The 19939-nt window shown below is 34.2% G+C and overlaps 2 protein-coding genes across 2 annotated transcripts; both read left to right on the top strand.

The window, feature by feature from the left end:
• Positions 1 to 1868: 1868 nt before the first annotated feature.
• LOC110384198 (endocuticle structural glycoprotein SgAbd-2) lies at positions 1869 to 7031 on the top strand. Its single transcript, XM_021345352.3, has 4 exons — positions 1869 to 2019; positions 4446 to 4729; positions 5271 to 5523; positions 6162 to 7031. The coding sequence occupies exons 1-4, from the start codon at positions 2008 to 2010 to the stop codon at positions 6258 to 6260; spliced, it is 648 nt and encodes a 215-aa protein (XP_021201027.2). The 5' UTR covers positions 1869 to 2007; the 3' UTR covers positions 6261 to 7031.
• Positions 7032 to 11178: 4147 nt separating this feature from the next.
• Positions 11179 to 19713, top strand: LOC110384201 (endocuticle structural glycoprotein ABD-4). Its single transcript, XM_049847169.2, has 4 exons — positions 11179 to 11296; positions 15170 to 15297; positions 16263 to 16434; positions 19026 to 19713. Exons 1-4 carry the CDS (start codon positions 11294 to 11296, stop codon positions 19182 to 19184), a joined length of 462 nt encoding a protein of 153 aa, XP_049703126.2. The 5' UTR covers positions 11179 to 11293; the 3' UTR covers positions 19185 to 19713.
• Positions 19714 to 19939: the final 226 nt, after the last annotated feature.

The raw sequence follows: 19939 nt of genomic DNA, 5'->3' as shown, positions 1-19939 counted from the left end.
TCGTGTTAATGGTAAATCAGAATGAGTAAGTAGTTCTGTTATTACTCGTAGTTAGTATCTGTCGTTCATTGCAAATATTCTCAACGATTAAGACCATAAATCACTACGTTAAATTACTACGTACTAACGTTGTTATCGTTAATATCTAAATCACTTGCATTTTTATGATATTAACGATAACAACGTTAGTTACCTCATCAAATGTGAGTCAGATTGATCATTCTCATCAAGCATTATTATTATGTAAAGGTGCAGAAAAATTACTGTTGTAGACTCATTATGAGATAAATAATTATGTGCATCGGGCGCAAAAATGATCGGAAATGAAGCGCATCGCGGGCGTGCCTGCGTCCACGCACACTCCCTCTTGTGCCCATTGCGCAAGTTGCCTTGATAACTGATAGTAACGTGTTGCTACACTGACAAGCGAAAACAACGCCTACAATTTATGTAACCGCTACTGGCAACACTAGCGATGCCCCTTACAACATGTCTCTTAAGATAGTGCCGGTAAGATGAAACAGTTCTTAATTCTTTAGAAAATCTCTATGCATGAAGCAAAGGTGAGACTGGGTGGGGAACATGCGTCGTCACCTTTTATGAGTATTTATTTTATTCTTTTTAAAAGTAGTATGCAACTAGGACACGTATAAACAAATGTCACAAGGAAGCTACGAGTTGTAGAAACTGGGCAAATGAGAATCTCACAACACTCGGATGAAACGTATGCGTATGGTTGTACATTTATGTGTTAATGATCAAGCAAGTCTAAGTACTCAAGTAACTACTATATAAACATTAACACTAACTAGCTATTGAGGAATTTCTGAACGAGCCGTACCTAATTCAAATTGACGCAGTTTTTATAAGATTGTCATTCGTCATCGAAGGACATAGTGCGAATGTAAGAAAAAATGCTTTTATTGCACAAGAGAACAGACACGTAACCTGTGAATACCTATTGAATGTCCACATCCTGTTTGTCAGCTTGACAATATACTAGTAGAAAAACTGTAGCATCTATGCCTATAAGCAAGTATTTTATTTTTTCAGGAGTTTAGGATTTTAAGTTTTTTTAGAGATTTATATAAAAGTTAAGGAGGAGCTTTGAAGCTCCGGCAGATTTCGATACTAAAAAGTCGTTACAAGTATGTTTATCGACGCGATCTATTTCCTATTTCTGTATCCGCTCCTAATAAAGTTAACGTGCACATACTCTGATTAACAGCAATCAATAAAATTGCATGGCTACCAACACAGTTGCTATGGATTGTAAATACTTTTTCAGGAATTAAAATAAAATATTCTACAATTGGCAATATGATAGTACAACCTAATCATGTAAAACATATATATAAAATTATCCATTCTAATACAATAAATAAGACTTTAGGTTTGTTTTATACTTTAGAGGTGTAACCGCTAAAGGCTCCGAAACTACTAAAACGATTTGAAAAACTTTTTCACTATTGGAAAGCTTAACTATCCCCGACTAACATAGATTTTATCCAGGTATGGGAAGGGTCTCCCCCGGCATGTGGCTAAAAACGCGGATAATTAGCAAGCATATATATAGGATATTATGGGGAAACAACGAGAAACTGCTTATTTTCTACAATAAAAGTTGTCCAATATGATTTATTTACATAATAAATCAGAGCCATAAACATACGCATTGTGTTACAATGAAGAGCTTCACAATAGCGAGATCATTGGAAAGCTTGCAGATCACATCTAACGAACCATGACAATCGTAGGCATACTCACAAATGAACAATGTCATGATTTTTGATATCGATATTGAAATCGAAAAATCGCGACTACGTCGGCTTTGATCGTGGCTGCACCGTATTGCAGCCGCAAGTCGGCTATGAAAGTGAGATGGCTCACAGTTCGGATAAGTGGCAGGGGTGCGGTATAAAAGTGAGCGCACTACTACCACTCTGACATAGTTCACGACACTCCACGTGCCACTTCGCTGCTGCCCGACACCACACACAAACAACAATGAAACTGCTGGTAAGTGAAACTTTTCATTCATAAAACAACCCTCATTTCTTCTTTCTTTACCCCTTTCATTAAAATCAGCCCCCAACAATTTAAGTAACCACCTTTCTCTAAGTGAAGTAATCATAGAAGATTATGCTTATTATAATAATTGGAATATATTAGCATTACGTTAATTCCCAAGTTCTGTGAAGGATTGGATGCAATCGTGTGTTGTGAGCGGCGGCACAGAATAGGGTCGGCAGATATGTCGACGGTTGAACTTTGCCATTTAAATGTCTTCATCTTTAAATTCCTACATTTAATTATACTATTAATCGTTTATCGCGAGTGCAATCGGAACAACTTTGGCGACCTTAAGCAAAGGTTTTGGTGTTTAGTATTGTAATCAAATTATTTCTCAAACATTTCTCTTACTTGAATGTTTTCTGAGATACTTTGTTCATGTTTGAAAAGCGTAACTAGTAAATTTTTATTGGGTTTTCAAATTATGATTGAATTTATAATCATAACACTTTTCATAAATTAGAATTACCACAGTTTTGTACACAGATTTGTTCCATGTGTTTCTGTTTCCAAAGCAACTCTTGTGCTACTTTCATAATGTGCAAGTGGCACCCAATACATCTTCTTATTTCGTACAACCATTTTAGGAGAGAACAGCCTCCACCTCTGACCCCATAGTTAAAAAATATAAGAATCTTGTAGCACGACTGTTTGTTGCAAGTTTTGGGGACAATTTTATAGTTTAAATAGTATTTATTAATCCCAGGTAAGATAAACTTAACCCTAAACTTTTTCAATATTAGTGTACGTAAATTAGGTATCTCCATCTGTGTTAGTTTGACGCTTGACTAACTTTTATTGAATCCCTTATTTATTGAATACGATTCCCTTTTATGTAGGTATAATCAAAACTATTTTTTTTTTTGTTTATTTATGAACTTAAACTTTAGGTAGGTACTCAAGTTGCCAAGAAATAATAGTCAAATTCATACGTAGATATAGCAACTTACTTGAAAAAAAAAAGATCATTCGAATAATTCGAAACATTTATTTGCATAGCACATTATGTAGCTGGTGGTATTACTGTCTTTTATTTCATAGGTTGTTATAATTGTATGAAAAACAGTTAAGAAACATTGTTCGTAACTTCTAAATGTATTAAATCGATTTAGTTCGTAATCGCTTATGTTTTTCTGCGTGCGGTAATATAACATCACGCAATCGCATTTACGATATAAAACCAGATATGATCGAAGAAAGAATCATTAGCATATAGCATAAACAAGAAACTATTACTTTTCAACTGACAGTCATAACCTCGTTCTAATGAACTTTCTGTTACACAAATGATCTTGTTCTTAGTAACTTCATTATGTAACTATTTCTAGGTCAATTTATATGTAACGATAATATAATTTAGTTATTGCCTTATTTAAATGAGAACATAAACCTAATATAACAATAATGTCCTTAAACAGTAACTTTGCTTGATTTCCTAGAAAATTTTGTCAGAGATTATGTTTTTGGAAATTCCACATTTTGCATTAAGTATGCATAAGTTCCCCGAAAACTTCGGCTTTACTCATATAAATAGCTCTATCTACAAGGAAAAGGCTAACCATATTATGCTCAACCTAGGAATCAAACCTGATTGCAATTACCTACTACACTAAAGTGACAGTTAAATTAAGATCGCAACTTCAGTTACTATGCGTCTTTAAATCACTACATTTTGTTAAGATCTGCGTGAGTGAGCAAATCATGTGTAGTGAATAACGAATAAACGTTATACAAGAACATTAAATTCGAATAAACCAAACTACTACAAAACTAGTTAGTTTAGCTTGCATGTTAGAACTGTTCGGCACAACAGAATAACTAGTAATTGGTGATCGTAACTACTTGCATGAAGATCGGTGCGGTTGCATTATGTTTGTTTATTTCACTAATCCAGTTGTTCCACCTGCTCCACTCGGAATTATGAAATCTCATATAATTCGTAATCACAAACTTAACACATACGTCTACGAAATGCGTTTTTAAACATAACATGTGACATCTTTGTTGTCCGAACTAACATATTTGCCTACCTTTTGCAATCAATGGGTTATATAACAATAAACAAAAGACGCTCGCTGTTAACGTAGCATAACTAAAAGTTGGTTGATCTCAATGAAAACAATGGCATGCTTGTAGACATGTAAGTGCCAATACATATTATGTTGGAGCCCACTTTCGCCCAACCTGCGTGTCGAATGAGCCGGTTTCACAAGATGCTGCCTATTGTATATGTTCCATCTTATCTTGCGACATTCCGTATATGATTAAGCTCTTCAGTCTGACATCATCTCGTTATTTAATGTGGTCATTAAAGTTCAAGTGTGTATGTATGTAAGTCACATGGTTTAATAATTGGGGTTGTGTGGTTTCAGGTCGTTTCTTGTGCGCTGCTGGCCCTTTCGACGGCTCTGCCGCAGAGGAGAGTGTCGCTGAAGCCTGAACAGCAAGAGGCGGAGGACCAGCTGCCCGCCGAGCAGAACTACAACAACTACCAGCAGCAGCAGCCTGACTACAGACAGCAGCAACAGCAGCAGGACTACAGACCGGCCAAGCAGATCGACGACTTCAGGCCCAAGGTTCAACTGGACACCACCACATTCATCCCCATCATCCGTTTCGACAAGGAGCAGGGTACTGATGGAAGCTACAAGACTGCGTAAGTATATTTTTTATTCACATAATTAACTGTTTATCTCTTTTCGGCTGCTCTTAATTAATAGAGCCAAAGGCTGATTCATATCAGATTAAATGATTATGATTCAAGCAATCTTAATTATTAGATAACTGTTCTAAATTACAATTAAGTTTTTATAATTATATGCTAGCTCTACATACTAAGAAAAAAATATCTCAGAATCAGAATAACTTCTTCTACGATACCCAAGCGGATGTATATGTCATCATATTTGTTTCTAGTTTATTGTTCAACCTTGACCCTACTTTTACTATGTTTGAGATTACGCATAACTTTGATGTTAAGTAAACTTGAATAAATTACTTAAAATTAACATATTTATTGTTTTTACAAGAAAAACAAGTCGATTTCTTGTACAAGTACCTAGGTTCCGCAATACAGATTTTTGTTGGTTGGAAAACCCATGAATAATTTAGGAAGGTCAATTGAGTTGGCTTTTCAAGTCATCGTCACACCCTTTCTTAAAAGCAAGTATTCTAACTTTTTAATTATATAATTCCAGGTACGAGACTGGCAACAACATCCAGGCTTCCGAAGAAGGTTACCTGAGGCAGGTTGGTGAGGACCAGAACGCTTTGGTCCAACAGGGTTCCTACAGCTACACCGCTCCCGATGGCCAGATCATCACTGTCGAATACACCGCTGACGAGCTCGGATTCAGGGTCAAGGGAGACCACATCCCCACCCCTCCCCCCGTCTCCCCCGAAATCCAGAAAGGTCTTGACCTGATCTACGCTGGAATCAAAGCCAATGCGGTAAGTTTCACGTCATTTGCTATGAAAAATGTAAAGGGACAAGGGTTATTGTAGAACGAACATGATTAGTTTGTTGAAAATTATCTTTTCGACGATTGAAGCTTGATATTGGATAAGATATTTATTAATTATTTCAAACTAGCTGTTTCCCATGGTCTACCTGCTTTCTGTAGGAACTACTTTCCTTAGTAAAAATATACTACGGTCTTCCTTATGCTCTAGACTATCTTTACACTTAATTTTATTTCCACATCCATAACTTTACTAACTCTGAAATTATTAATTTTCACTTGTTACAAGAAGTCTTAGACTGTTTCCTTAAAAAAGCATTAAATGCAAAACATTGGCACATCCTCTGTATTCACAATTTATGTGCCAATGATGGCATCAGTTGAAATCTTGAAATCTTAGGAAAAAGAGAAAGGTCCTGCATGAGTAATGACGATGGAAGCTTTAATCGAGACCCACCCTGTTATGATGTCATGATAGATGTCAAATTAAATGGCAACATGCCTGCAAATGGTGTTACCTAACTTCATTAGAATGTCTACACTGGAAGAGATAAATTAGTCTCAATAAAATCAACGTTTTAATAAGTCTAAATTGCAGTGGATGATAAGAAATTTTTGTGATTTCAGGAACGCGCCGCTTTGGAAGCCAAGAACAACCCTGAGGCTGCCAGACAACAGGAAGACAGAGCAGCTCTTGACTACAAAGGAACCTACTACCAGCAGTAAAGTGACTCAGTGACTCTCGAGTGTTTGTACCGTGAACGTTCTGATGGCAGGACCCCACAATGCCATATACTTTAAGACTAGATATCGCCTATCACCAGCATTATGTCACATACAAAAATATAAGACTTGTTATCCAATCAAATTATAAACGCCTCCAAACTCTGGAACAAACGTGACCCATGATTGGATGATAACAAAATAATCATTGCCGTATGCAGTATTCACTTAATGTGGTCATAGGCTTTAAGTTAAGTTTAAAGACGAATTGTTATTTTGCAAGATAATATAATACTCAATATGTCACTTAATGTCTAGGTAAGCTGTTACTTTCCTGGTCGGATTTTGTTAAGTTGCAGTAACTGCTGTTGTCATTATAAAAGACTTGATTTGAAGCTAACAACTAACGATACAATTCATTAGAATAAACGCACTCTTGAAACACAGGTATCTTGTGAAATGGAGTAAGCGTTTATTTTTTTAGGATGCCAGTACTTTTTGTTGCTATATAGAAGAACTTAAAACTCTTTGGTTTAATCCTATTTATTATTTTATGGAACTCAACATTATAGACTTGAAATTACTAACAAATTGACGCGGTTCCATGGAATAATGAATATTACTCTAAAAATAATTCCTGTTTGTGATACATCACCAACAAAAGAAGTGTTCAATTCTATTTTTATACTTTTGTAAATACCTTACCATTGTGATTAACTTATCTTGTATGTTTGATTTTCAATAAAAATGTTGTAAAATATAGTGTTAACTTGATTTTACCCTGTGTTTCTTTTCCCCTCCTGTTGAATAATAAAACTGTCAAACATTAAAAATACCTACCTCATAGAGCGTTATTCTACAAAAGATTTCATTCTTTGATAAAGTAGTATTGTATAATAGGTCATAATAGGTATTTTGTTTTAAAAAATACTCAAAGAAACTATTACAAGATTCACCCACTCGGCACTATGTTGCAACTGAGACATATCATTATAACATAATCTTATGAAATGCAATGCAAATGACAAACGTGATATGACCCGACAGAGTACAACTTATTCCAGATAGAAAGTTAAGTAAAAAGAATTATACAATCGCAGGATACAGAGTTATATTAGAGAGTGACGTAACATAACATACTGTCTGTGCACGCGCCGTTGCTTGCTATTTAGCTGTCACTCAAAACCTAGTAGAATGAACCAGTTTTTACTATAAGCACAAGCAAGTGATACTAGCATTACCTACAACCAAGTTATGCAGTCACATTTTGTATTAGTAATTACGACTTATGCTTCGTTAAACGTTTTTAATTAGCTAATTTGTTACCTTAAATGAGCGTGAAAAAGTCGACATTCCCTATGTACGTTCTTTAACTTTAAGTAATCATATAATTTCTTGTAATGCGATACTTTCAGCAAGTATGTTATATTGATAACAACAATTACATGAAGTAGGTTGACAGATTCACAAATGTACCCAAGAACGAAGCATAAAAATTTATGTCTATGGATGTTTCTACCAAAATGGGACCTTTGTTATTTATGTGGGTCGTAAAATATCAATTATGTGCCTGTATATTAATGGAATTATATACATATTTAGGTACAAAAATGACATAAAACATAATGTTTAGGGGCCTTATGATCTTTTAACAAATTCCATTGGCCCATAACTTTTGAAAGAACTCATTTAGGTACTCAAGCGATGCATTAACCTTTAATTCTATCAAATACTTTACAAAATTAAAATCAATAAGTGCTTACAAGTTGGAAAATATATAAATTCAGAAGCTTTAAGTTGATTACTTTATATATTTTATTGGTTTCATCAAATGCCACACGTAGAACTGGCTTCGCTGGGGTCAGTGCGTGTCGATGCGACGCATGTACTTGTTTCACAATAACCCCTCGTCTTTATCGGACATTAGCTTGTCTAGCGTATGACGGCTTTGTGCAACTTTGCATGAACCCTCCAACGCTCAAATGAAACTTGATCAGTTTGCGCAAACACTTAATTAAGCCCGTGAAGGCAAGTCTTTATTCGCGGAAGATGATATTAATGATATATTACAGTTTATTGCGAGGAAAATTCATAGCGAAATTAGTTTTAGTGATGACATACAGTCATAAACGTAACAAATTATTACTATGCTAACAAAGAACGTAGTCTATGTCTGCTGTAACTCAGCTACACACATCCAATGGTGATTATCACTTAAGATCAATATACGGTTATGTCAATAAAATGTTTTATGATCATTTTAAGCATTCTGTACTTCATATATGAACACTTTATTTGGTTTCATTGATGAGTAATTATATTCAAGATTGACTAACAATGTTGCAGCTTATTGGCCTCCTTAATTTAGGCATTAGCAAATGAATAAAAAATAGTAATTAAAAATTATTTGGTCACCTTTTAGAGAGAAATATTTCCTTACAGTTTGAGCCCACCCATGTATTCAAAGTAACGCTACCATAACAGGCAATGCGCATAATGTTATGATCAACTCACCTTTACATTACAAGTTTCCAAACACATTCTAATACATTAATTTTATGGCTTATGAGCTATTTATTTAATTACCAAACATGGCTAAAGTGCTAAGTTTTGCACACTAAAAGTAAATAAAAACTTATAAGGATGATAAAAATGACTCTCATTATTTTATTTTCTTTCAATTTTGTATCTAATTACGTAGCTGTCTTGACAGGCTGAAGTATAAAATTTTTGACGGATGAGTAAAGATGAAAAGTACCTGATAGTTGTTTATACATATTTCTCTGCTGGTAATGAAAACTGAGCTTTTTTCTTCTACAAAGTATAAGTACGACTTGACGCTAAGCTTTTTTTTGAGCGCGACTTACACCTCTATCTCTATGCCTCATGCCTACTATACTCCTTTTGTCACTAACTTTATGGCTTTGGTCAAGGCGCGATTTAGTGATATTAAAGCTTCAATAAGTTGTGTTGCAATTTTCGATGAATTTAATACTACATTATGTACGACCCGGAGATTTTTAGGCAAAGTTGTAACCATAAGTCATAGTGCAATCCCCAAGGCGGTTTAGGTCCTTTAGCTGACAAAAATATATGCATTGCATCATTAATTATAATATTTGACAAGCTCGTAAACCATAATGCTTTACGATTGCATGTTATATGACAGTAAGACGCATTCTTTTGTGATGTTTGAAAAAAGTATTTAATTTCACAATAGTGTAGATTACGTCGAACCCTTGCTGTAATTTTTTCTTCACATTTTCAAGCAATAATGAAAATTAACTAATCAATGGCATATAAGCAATAACCATTGTTTGTTTTCCTTTTTTCATAGTTAGATACAGATCTGTAATGATAATTAGTCCAACTTGCATACTTCAGCACTTACAGGTATATGAAAATCGTTTTCCCCTCATCTTTAAAATATTCATATACGAGAAAGCTGCTTTTAACACAAAAATTGATACCTTGCTACAGATACTAAACTGTGAAAGCTAGATTGGCATATTACTTTAACTCATAATAAGGAAGGGAAGGAGGTGTAAAAAACAAAACTAATTTATGCTTCGATGTCAGGTGAAAATGCAATTTTTTCATGTCTTCGTCGCAATGTTGTGGATGTTTTTTCAAGTTTATTTATTCTTTTCCAAAAGCACAAGCAACAGCATTTCTTTGTGTCATTTTATTGTGTAAGTTTATCTCGGAAGGATCTTTAATGTCTTTCTTCATAAAACGCAACCATGATCGCTTGACTGACAAAATGGAAGGCATCAAAATGGGTCAGGAGTTTTCTTTGTATATTCCTCCTGACTTCTAGAAAAAATATTAATTGAAATAGGCATAGGTAGGTCAAATAAGAGATTTGTTAAGTAAAAACTATTTAAAAGCTTTAAGAAAAAAAACCTGAAACCGTTTAGTTACAAAAAAGTTTTCCCAAATATCTATACTGAATTACTTTGATATCTAATTCAAGATACAGATAATATATTTCGAGCCCACAAAGCATCTAGTGTGTCAACAACAAAGCATGCTGAGCCATCGATTCTCCTAAAGAGATCACCATTGAAGGCTTTCAGGGCATGTCATCTTTAGAAATAGCGAGCTCGGTTCATAATAACAGACAGTGAGGAAACGAACAGACACACACAGCAATATCTGGGTCAATTACACCTCTTTATATGATATATTATGAGCTCACATCACGAATAAATGATAAGCTTCTGCACATATTGGATAAGCAGCTATATATATATTATATGTCTATATAAGGTGAAATACCGAATAAGCTCACTGCCTCTTTCGTTGATTAAATAGTGTCAATCATATTTTAATGTGTTGGTAATAACTATTAACAGTTGGCAGACAATTCAACAAGCTACTTTAACATTTTGTTCCTAATGTTACGGAATAAACATGCTAGATTAAGCTATGTCTTAGTTTTAAGATTGTGCTGTGTATATTCTTTGTTGGAGGTCCAATATATAAATAAAAAAACATATAAAGGAATTAGATGTACATATTTCCATGACGTAAAAATAAACTTATTTATACATAATATACAACTAAAAACAATTATAAAATGTCATCAAAAAACTCGCTGCCCACCGGGAGTGTACCCAAGAGGCTGGCAGCATTGCCACGTTTTAGTTTTATATAAGACAATCAGCACTTACATATAAGAAAAGTTATCTACAAGTACCGATCAGATACTGATTAAAATTTCATTTTCCAATAAAGTTCAATCGTGAAATCGAATTCTCAATAAATAATTTTACTAGAATTCCGATGTTCAAAATTGTTAAGATAATTTGATTTCCATTAGTATCTGATTGTTTAGCATGCGTACGGGTACGTTTGTAAGTGAGCGTCGCGAAGATGCATCGGGATGCGCTGCGCCGGCGTCGGGTCGCACGAAGTTCATAGGTAAACACGCCGGTATATAAACCCCAAGCAGTGTCAACGAGCACACATTTGTGCCTGTGATTGCATCCAGTCCCTTTGTATTGACGACCCCTGCCCCACATTCTAACACAATGGTGAGGAAACAATTATTAAATAATAGTACTTAAGAATACGGGAAATTTTCAGTCTTCGTGGCTTCTTTTGAGCTTTAGACAGTTCTCGTCATATCATTTTTGACTGATCATGACTCTTCAGAATATAAAAGTATTACAAGGAACTTTCAAACATCAATTATATTTTATCAAGTGATAGTAGATAGCAAGGATAAGTCTCTAGACTCTGGTGCTGAAAATTTCAGAGGTCAATTATGCATAAGACTTTTCATAACGCATTATAATATCACATTATCTATGCGTACTATTCTCAATGTAATATAAAAACTCCAAGAAAGACTTACTTGACTGACTTACTTACTTCTCATAAAAAGCTTTGCTGTACAGAAAAAAATGAGCTTGAAATACGTTTTCCTACAATCTCACAGTCAATTTTGTATTATCCAATCGCTAACTTTTAATTAGCATTCATTTGTTCATCTTCTATCCAAAGGCTGAGCATTAGTAGGTTCGATTTCTAGTACAGTACAGCCAAAATGGGACTGGGTCTAGCAGTTTTTGTACTAACTATAGGTAGGTGATTACAACCTAACTTGTACATGAGCTTATCTTTCCCATTCGTAAACATTCTAAAATAAATTCATTTTCTTTCATTTTCGTACTTGGATTATACTAACACATGGAAAATATTAAAAATAGGGATGAACCTTTTCAATATTATCATACGCCTTACTTAGTGTTCACGAGCGCCACAAAAAGTTAAGTATAAGGACAAAATTGATTTCCTCTTCAGAATATATAGGCAAATTGCGTTTACATAAAAAATAAAGCTACTCACTCCAGAGATATAGAATTCGAAGTAATAGAACTTTTCCTTCGCAGTCCTATGTTTTAGGGAAACTTTGCATTCCATATAAATTTTGGAATATATTAGGTTAGCTAGTTAACAAGAATACTTCAGGCATTTTGCTGAGAGAAAAAAATGTCTGATAATACAATGGCCGATTCTTGAAAATGTTACAAATAAACAAAAGAAATGTCGAAAAGTGTTGAATTATGTTAGTGTTGAAGTGTGTTAAATTGTTTTCGGATTTATGATTTCTATGTGACATTAATGTTTACCGCTGGCATTTACATCTTGTTCGTTAAAACATCATAATATTTAGCAATATTGCGTGGCGATTTATGATCGGTGTTTATTTATAAATTTTGTACATATTGTCAACAAAATTTCTCGTATATTGAGTAATAATATTACCCCCAGGGCTTGTGTTGGTATAATTTTTGTATTTGCAATATTCGCTGCAGATTATAAGTTATGAAAGCTTCAGCTTTCTATGGTAACACATAAATTTTAACGGTCCACAAGGAATTTTAGCATGCAAATTTATTACAGTTACGTTATCACGGGTCAGAAGTCAACACGTGTTTCATGAACAGGAGTTCAAAATGCAGCTTTAGATCGTTGTCGAATCACGGAATCCTTTCTTTCCTCGAACCGACAATTTCTACCCACCTAACTCACGTTTTCGAGACGAGTAACTTCCTCCATGTGCACCGTTTGCACAATATCAATCGTAAAATATAATGTAGTCATTTTCCAACAAAGGACTTTTGTAACTGACGTACGAAACGTATGCCTTTGCCTAGTGAGCCGCTGCGTGCAATATGTGTAAAGCACCACACTGTAAATAATTTCGGGACAAAAATCTTTCACACTCATCAAGAAATCGCATTCTTAATTCTGTTGACTACTTTGCCGTTAAGAAATACCAGCAAGCTAGAACTTTAAATTCTTTAAGTTATTACTGGTTTTGTTCATAAATAAGTATATGTAAAAAGAGTTTCTACGCCAAGGACTCAACACCTTCTAAGCTCATTAACACAAGTAACACAACTAATAACTTCTTTCACATAAAATGTGATTTATTATTAATTTATTCCATCATAAAACTATATATTAAATGCAACATTTTGTGCTAATGTAAATACATCTATGTATGTAAACAATTACTGAAGTTAAGCGCGCAGTTATCCAAAGTAATCTTTAAATATGGTTACCGTAGCAAATAGGAGGAAATGTCAACAGTGATTAGTCTATTCATCTTGATAATAAAGAGATCAATACTATATCAGGCTTGTGATAGCTGTTTCTATGTACCTATAAGTAGCTATTGAAAAGGTTTCTTCGTACAGTTCCGTCATACTTGTAGAATTGCAACCTATTGTAGTCTTATTAAAATTGTAATGACCGCGCGAAACTGACTGTGTGGTCTGTGTGAAATAATTAATTAGCTATTTCGTAATTTTTACAGCTCCTAGAGATTGAATTGTGGTGTACAATGAAAAAAATCTATCTATCTTTTGATTCTTATCGCTTTTGAGATAAGCTGTTTTGAAGTTATGAAATGAAGGTTGCAAATATGGTGTTAGTTTACATAGAGACATTTTCATATTTTCTGTGTAGGTTATTGTAATAGTACAGATAAAAATACCTACTTGCTTATTAGACATATTTTACATTTATTTTCATATCCCTACATTTTTTCAGTCTAAGTATCAGAGAATATTATGCTATTAATATAGTTTTTGAGATGATGGTAATCAGATACCTGCACTCACCAGCCTGATAAGAATGATTGAAGATAGTTCTCTCTGTTTCGTTTGGGAGTATCCTCCGATGCTTGCATGATATAAACCTAACGTTGCATATAAATCACTGAATGTGGTTAGCGGTTTCAACACACGATTTCTATAAACTTATTTTCATTGTTCACGAAGAAAGCACTCTCAACCTTTGTGCCTTCCGGCATGCGATGGATATACGTTGTGAATAATTTGTTAGTTTGTGGGAATATTACCTACTAATGTTGCATATTATGTCAGCTGCACCTTCCTGATTTACTTTTTGACGACTTCGATGGCGCAATGGTCACCATGCCGGACTGTCGAACCTGAGGTCCCGGGTTCGATTCCCGGCTCGGTCGACATTTGTGTGATGAGCATGCTTGTTAGCCGTGGTCTGGGTGTTACAATATTTATTTATAAATATGTAATATGTAGCTATATGTAGTTTATCAGTTGTGTTAGCATCCATAACACAAGTTAATTAATAACTTACCATGAGGCTAACCGACCGTGTGTGAAAAGGTGTTTACTTTTTAAGATAAAAACTCAAATACCGTAGACAGATTTATTTCTACAATCAATCAATTCAGTAGGTACATTTAAATCTGATTTAATTGCTGAAAAATGCCTCTTTTTAAAGTAGATACGCGTATAACTTTACGAATGTTACCAAGGCAGATAATATTTTTGTAAAAAATAAAAATAAAGAGGTATGAAAAAGCTTATACCTTGCACCAAAACGCCTACAGTTTTGCTGATACAAGCAAATACAAATGCTGATGGTACAATGCTATTCATTGTTGACAGGCGCTTTTATCGTTTTCTTCTATATAAATACATTTCTAAGTAAAGGTAGCTTTTTATAAAAAAAACCGCATTATATTTTTATTTATATATTTTTTGTATACATAGTTATGCAACCAACAAAAACAGTATCCTGCACTACCTCTATTGATATTTGTAGTTAAAGTCATTTACATACCTTCTGCTGTGTATGTACAAAGGGCAAATATTGACTGATTGTGCATTTCATACTTTAAACGCGATATGTTTCATAGTATTTATAGGTTGGTTCTTAGGGTTCTTAGGGTCGAAGTTAAGCACGTTTACAAATGAACTTAAAGCAGATGACGACACGAAATTGAAGATTTGCACAATAACTAGGTACTGACTGGACTGCATATATCTTTGTTTTTTATTTAAACGGCATTATTATTAATTAACACGTTCTTATCAATTTTTAATAAAAGTTTTTCGTCTTTTCAGATCTCGTTAATATTCGTACTCCTCGTGGCAGTTTCATATTCAGCAGCACAGGCGCAGTCTACAGCTCCGATCCCAATCATTCGCTATGAATCCGACGGTCCCAATCCTGATGGCTCCTATAAATGGCTGTACGTACCTATATTTTATACTTTATATACAGACTTCAAGATGTGTTAGAACTTCATTATAGAGGTACAATATCAAAAACAAAAACCTCTTTTGACCACATATGTACGTGCAGTACTGTTACGTCCGTTAACAATATCTTCCCAATTGTTGCTTTGCTGACTGGAAATTGAATTTTGACATTAGCCCCATACATAGTATTCTGTACTAATATTATAAAGAGGAAAAATTTTGTTTGTTTGTTTGGTTGTAATGGATAACTCAAAAACTACTGGAACAATTTTAAATATTCTTTCACCATTAGGAAGCTATATTATCTGCGAGTAACATAGGCTATATTTTATCCCGGTGCGGGCAGAAGCTCTCACGGGACGCGAGTGAAACCGCGGGAAAACGGCTAGTATCTAATATTTAGCAAGCAACAGATAGATCAAATATTGGGAACGGCCGTTAGATATTTGACACGTTTAGCTAATATTAATATATTATTACTTAACGCCAGTGCATGATGATAATAATGACAAATCGCGTAATTAAATAAAGATATTAAATTAACGTGGTTTAATAACCATGTTAATACTTCCAGTCGCCAGTTTCTTTAAGATTACTTGCAAGATTGTAAGGTAAACACAATGTCGGTGAAGTACATACGCCATCCATAACAATGTGCTTCATGTCAACTTTGTATAAAGTATTACGCCTTCAGAGAAAAACATAAATATTATCCCTTTAGGAATTTCGAGGTGAGATAAAATATTATAAGAGGATTCTTCGTGCTCAGTAAAATTAACTACTACACTAACCTTTTTATTCAGATTGTACCTTATTTGAAAACATAAAATTCAAGTTTTATATGATTTCTTTAAGAATAAATAATTTAATTCTAGAGTATTGTATAAAAAGTATTTTAGAGCTTTAAGCTTCATCTGTGTAATTTTTGAACTAAGCAATATTTTTCCATTTCCAGTTATGAAACAGGCAATGAAATCAATGCCGAAGAGTCGGGTTACGTGAAAAACTTCGGGCAAGGTGAAGGCAAGGAGATACAAACTGCGGAAGGCAAGTTCAGTTACAAAGCTCCCGACGGCTCGCTCATCGCACTCACGTACATCGCAGACGAAAATGGATTCCAACCACAGGTAACTCAATATTTATGCAAATATCACACTTCTAAGAAATAAAGGTACCCTGTTTTCCTCCATTCAATCTGATAAGACTACCAGAATTGCAAATCCAACATTAACGTGAAATCAAGAGAAAATACAGATGTAGTATTTTTTTCACATTTACCTGTAAGGATTACTCAACAAACCTTAAAGGATGACAAAATCTTTTAAGAAAAGGTACTTATAATTCAAAGCCTCTCAACAATTTTACAAATTAAACGCTGATGGTTACGCCTTTAGCCATAAAAGGATGCGCAAGATTGAAGCATCGTTTCAACAATTGTGCAATAATGCATAAAATAAAATTACGTCTTAACACCTGCTAAATTGCAATTATATTTATACTGCTGGTGGCAAATAGAAGCCTTGACATCTTTCCATCGGGAATCTCAATAAATTGTATACCTAATCCTCAGCAGACGTTTCACGGAATCCGATAGGCAGGTAAGAATAACAAACAACTTAAGGCAGGTCCGAGTAGAATCGAATTAAAGGCATAGTCAAAATAAAATCAAAATGCTAGTTTCTTGAGCCAGGTCGAAGAAGATTTATACTTGGCAATTTCACATAGGTATATTGGATTCTTCACGATCCTTATGATTCATATTTATTTCAAGCCAAACTGCAAGTTCGTGTAAAAGTTTGAGCTTTGTTTTAAAATAACCTCGAAATAAACATCACTCTAAATCTAGACAATACAAGCGAAATCAACATTGACCTACAAAATATATTCCGAAAAATCTATTTACACTATATTTCATTCAGTGCTCAAACATGTTGTTTCGCAAGGAGACAGTAATTGTCCATTTGGTGTTATGTAATAAACACCTACATGGATGCTCAAAGACGGTGATACATCTTTGTTTCTGGAACAAGTAGATTGATTATTTGAATGTTTTGAAAATGTCAGCCTGATGATAAAGGTCTTCGTAATTTTTTGTTAACAACGATAGAACTCCTAGTTGGAGTTATATAGCCAGTCATCCTGTTGCAATGTTTTTTATTACCTGGGTGTCCTTGAATATTTTTTACGTAAGTTAGCGCGATCCCTAGTAAGGAAAACCTTAAATTGGATAGTTAGGTCATGCCGTCAAAACTAAATGTAGGTAAACAAAAAAGGCATCCGAATACCGCATTAAGCAAGGAGTGGTCCGTGTGAAGGTATAAGTAGTAAATTCTCGTAAACATCTCGAGCCTGAATCATCATTGCGTAAAGGTTTAGGAAGATGTCTGCGGTGCTCCGCGCTGCAGTGGCGTGGATGTGGGTTTTAGTTAGCTAACGTGTGTGCAAATGTCGCTGTAAAATATCAAACGTCGACCCGTGACCCGCTCTTGGGAAATGGGAAGGCTTCTGGTGTCGACATTGAACATCGATAACTGATTCTGTCTCGTCTGCCCGACGGATAAGGTGATTCACTATTGGTTATATAACTACGCGTAAGTGTTTGCTGAAATGGTGCAAGCGCATTGCGTTTCGATGACCACCGCCTACATGATGCGTGATAGGTTTACGTTCGAAATTAGCGGCTGGATGCTCAACAAACCAAAACTATTTTATCAATAAATTCATTTACATAACTATCACTTTTGTATTTTGCAAGTAGGTACAACAATAGATCTATTGGTACATTCATGAATAGGTAATAATTTTGCACTCATCGAATATCATAAATCAAAAAAATTAAAATATTTTTTATATATTTGTTAAGCTTTCCCAACGATGTAGAAAAATTACTTGACTTTGATGTTGAAAGTAATCTAATTTAAATGTTACGCCAAGAACTAGTCCGTGAATTATGTATTGGCTATTGATCAACTAGTAAAAACTTGATATTTAAAAATAATGTGGTTAACCGTGTCAATGTTAACGGTAACAGGTTAATTGTATCTGGATTTTAAACTTGATTCATTCATTTAAACGATAAGTGATCTTTCTTTAGAAATACATTACATAACTTTCATTTAGTCAAACGAATGAAGTGAATGAAACGACAGGTAGGTACATAATGCAGATTCAGCATGAAAGAAGAAACTTTCAGGCTTGCATTTACAGAACCAGAAAAAGTATTTAAGCTAGCAATTAATTTTTTTGTTGAAGAATCCTCAATAATTAAACAAAATTAAAAGCGATAATCAATTACCTAAGTTTGACAATTTGTTAATAGCCGCCATTTTTTATCAGCTGTCCATACTTCATCGATAGTTTTAGTGAAGTTCGATTAATGGGCGGAGATGTTAGAATCGACAGCCACTTTGTACAGTTTTACACAACAGCGCTATTAATTGTGGCTTCTTGTGGCTATTGAATTTTAATGAACAAAACTTAGCCTTTTCTACAGCTGTTAAAGTTGGTTATGTATTGTATAGTCTGTAAATTGATAAACAGAGTCAAATTATACAGATTGAAATAAATAACCAAACATAATCCTTGTCACTTTATAAGTATTACTTAACTTTGACATTAGCGCATAATGCAGTCAGGTTATTGGGTACAGTCCCAGTTGTCAACAATCAGAAGTAAGATTTTATGCGATTCAGTAACTGAACTTTACTGTGTTTTCCAGGGAGACCATCTGCCTACACCTCCACCAATCCCAGAAGCTATCGCCAAAGCATTGGAATACTTGAAGACTCTTCCCCCCGGAGCCAATGAAGGGGCTTCATCGAACATCAAGCCACAATTCCAAGCGGCGCCCTTCAAGGCAAGACCGAGACTTTTCTAATGTCCTACAACCCCGAATCTAATGTATACGAAACAGCGTAACATTTGCAAATGAACGACGCTATGCACATAAATCTTGTGTAAATATAGAAAATATATTATAAAGATAAAAGTTCAGAAGTATTAAATCAATTACGTAAATTAAGTTTGTTATTGAATTGTTTTGATGAAAGGTTAGAATTTGATTTGTAAATTCTGTTGCATTCTGTCTAAAGTTATGCTGGTAGTGTTGTTTGATTTCACACATACTTAACCATTGAAAAGATGATTGCTCAAGTTATACTGAAAATATTGATTTTATGTCATTTGAGTAAGTAAGCTAGATTTTTATAGTAAGTTAGAATTGTAGTGTTTCCAAACCGTAAAACATAAAATAAATAAGAAATTATTAACTTTGTATACCAATTTATTCCACTAGAAAACTCAAAGTTTATTATTAAAAGTTAAGATAGCTTTAAGAAAATTATCTTAGCCGTTAAAAGTCATGCTATATTTTAAGAGTAAATGCAATGTAATTAATTTCAATAAAGTTATTGAAAGTATTAATAACTGTTTCTTTTTACAAGTAGATAATAATTACCGATTTCCCAAAAAGGAGGAGGTTCTCAATTCGGCCGGTATCTATGTTTTTTTTTTCTATGACTACTCCGAGGTTTATAGACCGATTTACGTGATTCTTTTTTTGTTCGACTCGGAATAGCTGCCAGTTGGTCCTAGAGTCATCAGGTCAGGATCTGATGATGGAAACCCTGAGAA

This window comes from Helicoverpa armigera, chromosome 4 (genome assembly GCF_030705265.1).
Source record: "Helicoverpa armigera isolate CAAS_96S chromosome 4, ASM3070526v1, whole genome shotgun sequence".
Taxonomy (NCBI): domain Eukaryota; kingdom Metazoa; phylum Arthropoda; class Insecta; order Lepidoptera; family Noctuidae; genus Helicoverpa; species Helicoverpa armigera.
The sequence above is the reverse complement of the archived record's forward strand: the minus strand, read 5'-3'. Positions and strand labels throughout refer to the sequence as shown.

Coding starts and splice junctions, on each gene's coding strand:
- LOC110384198 (XM_021345352.3), top strand. Junction 4,730..5,270: donor GATGGAAGCTACAAGACTGC/GTAAGTATATTT, acceptor ATATAATTCCAG/GTACGAGACTGGCAACAACA. Junction 5,524..6,161: donor CTGGAATCAAAGCCAATGCG/GTAAGTTTCACG, acceptor TTGTGATTTCAG/GAACGCGCCGCTTTGGAAGC.
- LOC110384201 (XM_049847169.2), top strand. Junction 15,298..16,262: donor GATGGCTCCTATAAATGGCT/GTACGTACCTAT, acceptor TTCCATTTCCAG/TTATGAAACAGGCAATGAAA. Junction 16,435..19,025: donor AAAATGGATTCCAACCACAG/GTAACTCAATAT, acceptor TGTGTTTTCCAG/GGAGACCATCTGCCTACACC.